An 8,510-nucleotide genomic window follows, 5' to 3' on the forward strand; every position below is an offset into this window, starting at 1 on the left:
CTTTTTTTTACCTGATACGTTGTTCTTTGATTAAAACAGCTGGATGGTTAGACACAAACAATATGTAATTTTAAGATTGTAGGCATGAGTCACAGTTTCTGATTTCATTGACAGAGTAATTAATCACTTGCTGAAATGGTTTTAAATTAACTTTGTGTAATTATGATCATGGATTAATCACTGTGCAGGTAATGACTGTGGTTGATAAACCAAAGTAGTGATGTGGGACTGTTTGTCACAAATAAGAGTGAACTAACAGCTCCTTAGACTCAGTGACCGACAGACTGATCCCCTGTGGAGCAAGGTCTGCAGAGAGACACAGCATCCACTCCCACAGCGCCCTGCAGAGAACCTCTTTACAACTGATGGCAAGATTGTATTTTTTATAAAAGAAAAAGGTGCTGAGACCACATCATTACATGCTCTTGCCTCTGCTGTGCAATGCCTCGGCACAGACTATACATTTCAACACCACATCAAGCATATTCCTACAAACCAAAGATACATTGTTAATATTGTTAATTGCTGTGGTAACAGTATAGGGGTGCAACAATATTTGATATAGTACCGAATCGTTCAATGCGGGTGTCACGATTCAGTACAGGTTTTTGCTCATGTCCTTCACAAATTCGTAAAGTTACAGCTACTATATTTTAACAGAAGTGGGTTTTATCTTTCACTTGCTTTTTATTTTATGTTGATCCACCCAGGAATTACAAAAATACGAACTCTAGAATCGCTTCTGGTTTTATATGTCATTAAATTATTATCGTAATTCACCCGTGACTCGTGTTTTGCGAGATTCTTTTCAGACTTCTTGAATCTTAAAGACTTTACTCGGTCTATTAAGACATTTATATATAACATAATTTCAGGATCTGAAAGAAAAGAGGAGAGAGTTGTGAGTGATTGTTAAGAGCAGGAGACTGTGGGGAGGAGCTTCTGTCTGTCGCTGCTGCGGAGACGAGGGAGGAAAAGACATTATATTAAGAAATAAATCATGAAAAGGAAAGGTCTGATCGTGTATTTCTCCCAGCAGCCCATATTAAGTATTATAAAAAGTACTTCACAGATTAAACTTTCAGAGCAGTCAATCTTTGAATACTCATGATTCATAGAGACAAATTGATGTTTCAAGTTAATATAATAGGTGTTTAATATATTTGTCTAATTACCACAAATACCTTGGAACGTTTTATTTTGATTTTCAAGTCAATACCATGACCTGTGCATCGAGAAACGTATCAAAGTATGACCAAACTGTATCGTTGCAGTCCTATAACATGATAATAAGCGTAGTATAACGCGAGAGAGAGAGGAGAAAACATGTAGGAGTTGTATTGAAAAGAATAGTGGATGATTGTTTTACTAATTGACAGCTCTGTGGTTGTGCGGGTCGCCCTAAATGTCACATAGCTGGAGGGAAGTCAGGCCCCGGCAGCTCAAAGCAGCCGAGCGCGGGTCGGCGTGTGCGGCTGGATTATGGCCGCAAGGCACAATCCACTCCCCCTGTACCTAGCAGGGATTACACGTCTGAATTTGATATCGACAGCCACAGGCGGAGTGAAAAGATGGATGGTGGGCTCGGACAGAGACGAGACAGATGCCAAAAAAAATCTCATGTAGAGTTTAAGAGTCTGTGCTTCTGTGCTAGTCCAGGGAAATACAGTAAGACATGAAACAACAGTAAGATTTCAAACAGGTCCTTTTTTGTATCTGGTCTGCATTCATTTGAGATACATTTCTTGGGTTCAATGACATCTATATACCAGTAGTGTATTTGAAATGCAAAATTGTGTTCCTTGCAGTGAAATATTTGCTTTTTTCACAAGTAAACTAATAATTGCTTTTATTGTATTTATCATTTTCAGCGCTTCCTGTACTGCGTCTTTGCTTGAGACTTATTCATACAGCATTTTTTCTGAAAAACATATTTACCGTAATTTCCGGACTATAAGTCGCACCTTTTTTCATAGTTTTGGCCGGGGTGCGACTTATACTTTTATACTTATACTTATACTCCTGTGCGACTTATATGCAATACTATTTGTTATTTTCACACTTGCAACTGCATTTCATACTCCAGTGCAACTTATACATGTTTTTTTCTTCCCTATCATACATTTTTTGGCTGGTGCCACGTATACTCTGGTACAATTTATAGTACGTAGTAAAATACGGTAAATAGTTTATGTTAAAATTGTGACACGTCAGTATCGTGAACATTTTCATATGCATTTAAGCCTAGTCATTTCAAAACATCAAAGTAAACAATATGCTGTATACCACACACAAATACTCCTAAATTACCTGTAGAAGTTCCAATGATGGCGAACAACAGGGCCGTCAGTGCCATGGGAGCATCCATCTTTGCAGGGAGAGTATGTTGTCAGTGCTGGCTGGAGTCGCTGAGCAGAGATACTCACTCAGGGGGTGATTGAAGTGTCCTTGTCAGACAACAGAGCGGTAACTATGGAGGAGATGGACAGAGGTGGTCAAAGTACTGCTTTAGATTACATGAGTAAAAGATACACCTGGTCAAATATTACTCCAATACAAGTAAAGGTAGCTCAGGGAAATTATTACTTAGGTTAAGTAAGTATTCACTGCAGATTCTACTAAGGGTTCTAAATACTAAGAATCATTTTCAATTGCAGTCTAAAAAATACAAACTCCTTGCAAATTCTATAAATTACGTAACAGATTAGATTAGAAAGGCATAACTGGTTATAAAGGGTACATTGGATAAAGGAATTCAATTAGCTGGTATTTTGTATATTTACTATTTATTTATTATTTATATAATAAAAGCAAGAATAAATCAACTCAAAGCTTGTTAGAACTGTCAATTTCATTAACGGCCTTCAAAGTGTATGAAAGCCGAGTTACAATGAAGCCACAACACTTCTGTGTGGTGAGTTTATAACATCACATCTGCAAAAACCAAGTCTCTGGAGTGACCTTCGTGTAGGCTTTAAATGGGACAAAGGCTATTTAAAACTCCCCCTCAAAAGTACCGGTACTTGGAACTTGGAACTTTTAGAAATGTAGTGAAGACACAAAAGCACCACACATAAGGTGGTGGAGGCGTCGACGAGAGAGTCGTCATAAAAGATACATACACGTGTATCTTTTATGACAACGCGGTGAAACATTTTTATATCTTTTGTATTCCAGACCAGTCCAGATCAGTTTTATTTGATACAAAGCCTTGGCCATTAGCCAACCAGTTTAAGATTTTAACATCTTTGTCTAGTTTGTATGCTTTGATAAGCTCCTTCCATGTTGTAAGAACAGATTTTACCCAGGGATTCTCAACTTCCTCGGTTTGACATCTGCCAGTTAGGCCTGTACAGGAACCACCGGCTCAACATTAATCTCAATATTTTTCCATTGAGCTTCATATTCTCGGTCACGCCAGTACAACAACGCTCTGATTTAAGATGAAACAAAGTAATTTATCAGACAAGGTAAACCCCAAAGAGTTTATAATCAGCTTTGGGGTTTCCTGTCTTGCCAGACAAATCTTGAGATTGATTTATTCCACTCCTCAAACAGTCGGTTGGGGATGGCTTTGGCTTAGACTTAAGTATGACCAGAGTCCATTTTCAATATATTTCTTTATAGTGGAGAAAAGAGGAATACAGCTTTTCTCAAAGGTTGTTAATAGTTCTTTAAGGTGGACCACACAAGAAATTCCATTTGCCATTTAAATGGGTAAGACTTTCGAAAGGACAGAGGGTCGCCAGGAAGAGAGAATTTCAGTTTTTTACATTTTACATTACATTTTTATCCTATTAAACCATTTCTTAATAGCTGAATGAATTAATATATTTTCAAATTGTGTTTTCAGTGCACAATTTAATTATAGTTTAAATATTTCACCATGTTGGGTTATAATGTAAAATGTAAAATGTAAAACCACTCATTATTTTACATTTGAAACATAATTTAAAATGTTCTTTTAGTAAATGCTTTAATCTTACGTACACGGTCCTAAAAATCCTCCATAAATCACATTGTATCTGCATTATGTACGGGTTGCTGGTTCAAAACCGTGGGTCCCGCCAATGTGCTCAAATGGCGTGTTGCGCTGTCTAAATGGGGGCACAGGGGTCACATAATAGATCCATGGGTCAGATCTAAGCCTGGGGACTGGTCTCACGGGGAGAACAGAGTAACGGGCCGGTCGGGTCGCGAGGGCAAACGCACGGGAAGGAGGTCGCCTCTTGCGGCTTTCATTGTTATTCTTTCCACTCATCCAAGAATGTTAAAGGCAGTGGAAACAGTTAAGACATTTCCCCTGCATTAATCCACAGCCCATATTAGTAAAACGCAATGTGCTGCGCAATTTGAACAAAGAGATGATTGGTCCCGCGCCATAAGACTATTGTGCGTCTTTCCGGGCGCAAAATAGAGACTGAACCCTGAGGTTATCGGCGGACACTTCGGGTCAACTGCCCAGGAAACTGTGTTCTTTAAATAAAATCACAATACCGCCATCAGATAAAGGCTGGGTATTTATAGCAGAGAACAGAAGAATATATACAAACACGCTTTCGTTTCATTAGATGCGCAGTTAACTTCTTGCGCGCACTTGAGTTAACGGCAGGTAAGAGCAAGCCCCATAGAGTTACACTGTATATATGTGGCAAAAAGTTGGACGTACCTATACCTAGAATGTGAAAATGATTTAGTGTCCCAACGAGAACAACGAATAAAATCGGAAGCGTCTTCAAAATCACCAATTAATCGCGGCTAATGAAAAGAAAAGACATAAAAGTGTACCTGCCGTGGCGCGCAGTGGTCTCCTTGAACTGCTGAGGCTTGTAATCCAGCACAAAGATGCGTCTCTCCTCTGCGGTGTCGCACTCTCAGGACTTTGCAGAAGTTTGGGGCTCATATTGGGCGGTTCACATGTTGCTCCGGGGCCCGCCCACTGTGAGCAGCGCACATGCAAATCCAGTGTTATTCCAGTAGATGCACGATTAGTCTATTTCTTCATGAAAGTTTGAAGTACTATCACGCACCATTTGGAGGTCTGAAGTGCGAGGAAGTGACATTTGGTTCTTCAAGGGCATCACAGCTGTGTGTATGTGGTATCAAAGTGCATGCATTTATGATGGTTTGCTTCATTATAAAAGCTAAAATAAAAATAAAAACTGCTATCTTCCACTGCTATATTTTTGAGTGTCAGGAAAGGCCCCATATACTATACTCAGTAAGTTTACTTTTAGCTGCTTTGTGAGAAGAAATAAAAAAATGTCAACAGCCTGTGTCAAAAGGACGCTGTTATTCTTGCATGTCTGCTCTCTGTTGTTGTGACAATAGCACACTCTAATATAATGGGGAAATTATAGTAGATAACTAAATAGTGGAAACATTATTTAGTTACTACATAAATCATGTTTCCTCATTTTTACATGAAATATGTACGTTTGCATTATTTCATTTCCATTTTGCCAATACAATAAGCTCACTCGCCACTGTAATTATTATTTTATTTTATTTTTTCGATTCATCTGGTTTGAACATTCCCAGGAGCTTAAGAGGAACACCATTCGTCTACTATACATTTTACTTGCCCACTGTGAAAATGTCTGGTGCACAGAACTAGACACAACATCCTTTCTGAGCCCAACAGACTTGGAGGAGACATCAATGCGACAAATCAAATATGTCTCCACAATAAGAACACAAGCACATGTGAACGAAAAAGAGTTGGCGATATGACTTCAACAACATCAGCAATCACTTTCAGCAAATCAGACACGAACATACTTATTTGTCCCAACAAAACACTTGAAGTGAAACGGATGGACATCGAACGGCACAGTGCAGAAGCATGATTGCTCGGAAGTGTTTCAGGACTAATTGTACTACTTGTTAAATCAAACCAATTCAGACCAATGACACTTGAACAACACTCAGGTTGTGTTTGGGCATGTTCAGTGGATAACCCTCTGACCTCCTGGCATCACAAACAAACGTGATGGAAAGTAAAATTGGTAGTATAAGGTCAACTTTATTAATCACTTGAGGGAAATTCATCCTCTGTATTTGACCCATTCTTCAGTGCCACTGGGTCAACTTGTCATGAGCCGTGAGCTACTGCAGTAGAGATAGAACTATATTCAATTATAGCAATTACTAAGAAATATAAGTGCATAGGCTGCCTATAGTCTACTTATACTAGGACTATATGCTCTAGCTTATAATAGCGTCTTTGCGGCCGTGTCTGAAAGATGAATGATTATGTTGGTGAAAGTATGAGAATATCTTGTATTAAATCTGGTAATCCACTTATATCTAGTATATCTACAACTACTTCAGTTGAACTGTAGTTATACTATCATTACAGTCAGTTACTGTCCATCACACTATCATCACTTTTACCATAATGCTGTTCTACTTCTACACCTCACATTTACCTTTACTTCGAATACTTTTTGCACTTTGAATTGCCTTGTGTTGTGTACAAATTGTGCTCTACAAATAAACTCACCTTGCCTTAGCCCCGCACCTGTATAATCCCAATGTTGTTTGTTGAACAGATATTCTTCAGAGACTGTTAACTTGCTTGAGTACATCATTTGAGTAAAGTACAATGCAAAGTGTAGGGTCATTGTTTACCTCAACATTCCCTTGGGAAATGTGGGTGTTTGACATGAGTTTCTCTAGGATCGGTCAGTTCCTTTCAAAGCAGGCGACACTAAACTGCACACAGTAGCATCGCCCTGGACTCTCCCTCCGCCCCTGAGCAGTGCTTCATCGTCTGTCAGCGCCGCTTGACGTTGGTTCCCGCTCGGTGCCACCCGGTCTCTGCTGTGCCAGCCGGTCAGCCTGCCACAGTCTGCAGAGAAGGCGAGAGGGGCACTAAAGTTCTTGTGCCAGCTGACCAGTTTCCTTATTGTCCTCTGAGGGGGATCTGACGCACTGCCCCACAACTGCTAATGTCTGGGACTGATACAAAGTGAACAGAGGTCAAGTAGCTGAGAAGACTGTGCCAGTGAACACTCAACTGCTTTTTACGGTTTGAGTTTGCTACGAATAATAATTGTTAACAACAAATAAATGTATGTTGTTTTTCCAATTTAATGAGGTGGTTTAAATGTGTTACAGAGTTATGAAAAATCCCTGCTGCCATGGTGATTTAAAACAAATGATTATATATTTGGAGTTGGAAAAACAACAACAGGAAGCTGAAACCCATGTATTACTAACAATGTTGATGTGAACTTAATCGTCAGCCAACTTTTGAGTACACTTGAGAAGCTTGTGCTAAAAGTATAGTAGTGACAGCAGTAAAAAACACACGTTATTTAAGGTATTTGATATTTCTGCTAAAAAAAACCTCAATGTATAATTTACTTACAATAATATACCCAATGGCTTCAGCATTTTTTACAAGCAAGTTTATATTTTGGTTCTCACTTCTCCCACTAGAGGGTGCTAATATTTGCAACACGTAAAGACTATAAAGACTATAAAGACTATAAGGCTGATAAGGAAAGGTCAGTTTTTCCAGTGGCTTTTTTCAGAGGGAAACGCATTCTTTTCACTATACACAGAATATAAGAGCAAGTTCTTAGATCACAGAACTGTTTGTTGTAGTTTTAATATTGCAGTCTACAAAACATATGAACGCTTGAAATATCTTTTTCCCCATGTCAGAGGGACTTTTTTTTTAGAAAGACCATATTATTCCAGCAGTATTCCTGTTCACTGACATGACATATAAGGGCTTGTGTTTGGAATGAGGCTGGCCGTTACTTGTTTATCACATGGCTCAATATATTAAACTCTATAGAACTCTGTGTCCCTTCCTGTAATTCTCCTGCCTCTGCTGTACGTGATTACAATCGCGGACACACTTTTTTCTCTTTTTTTGTCTTTCTACCTCTATATGGACAAAGTCGCATTCTTCCTGACATTCTTAGCAGTTAGCAGAATCCTCAATGACTCTGGACGTGCCTTCAGTCGCCTCAACTTGATTTGACTTTCCACTGGCCACAATCGGGGGCTCTTCAGAAGCCCTTTCCTCTTCCTCGGTCAGGATTAGTGTGTTCCGCTGAGGATAGTCCGGATACCTGCGCCGTGTTTGCTTGGCCAGCTGCACTGTGCATGTGTCAAAGGAAGAGCTGTTGGTCATCTCAGATTCAAAAGAAAGGTTGTGAAAACACGAGCGAGGCGTACAGTGGCGGCACGTCCTGCATCCTGTTGTGTCTACTGGACAGAGCAGCTCAACCTGGATTGTCATGGTTCAAGTTATTCCCTTGAATGTGTTTGTTAGGTATGCATGCATGAGTAATTATAATGGCTTATAAAAACAGCAGCTACTTTTATTTTATGCGTCGTACATGTTAACACATATTTTCACGCGTGCAAACCTTCAATACAAAATCTGTATTTAAAAATGAATGCAAGATCTGTGCCTTGGTGCAAGAAACAAATACAAACTTTAATGTGCAAGTGTGTATTGTTAAATTAGAAAAGTAGGATTTATACAA

At 39.2% G+C, this 8,510-nt stretch overlaps 1 protein-coding gene across 1 annotated transcript in view; it reads right to left on the reverse strand.

Annotated features, from left to right (window-relative positions):
* The window catches only part of eng (endoglin), a 33,272-nt gene extending 28,403 nt beyond the window's left edge, over window positions 1-4,869 (reverse strand). The window contains exons 1-2 of the mRNA XM_072453167.1: window positions 4,789-4,869; window positions 2,311-2,470 (exon numbers count right to left, since the gene is read on the reverse strand). Of these exons, the coding sequence (XP_072309268.1) occupies window positions 2,311-2,368 (58 nt within the window). The 5' untranslated portion in view covers window positions 2,369-2,470; window positions 4,789-4,869. The remainder of the gene's footprint in view (window positions 1-2,310; window positions 2,471-4,788) is intronic.
* Between the last annotated feature and the right edge of the window lie 3,641 nt (window positions 4,870-8,510).

Source organism: Eucyclogobius newberryi, unplaced genomic scaffold (genome assembly GCF_026437365.1).
Source record: "Eucyclogobius newberryi isolate DKJ021-1_F unplaced genomic scaffold, fEucNew1.0.hap1 SCAF_2, whole genome shotgun sequence".
In the NCBI taxonomy this organism is placed as follows: Eukaryota; Metazoa; Chordata; class Actinopteri; order Gobiiformes; family Gobiidae; genus Eucyclogobius; species Eucyclogobius newberryi.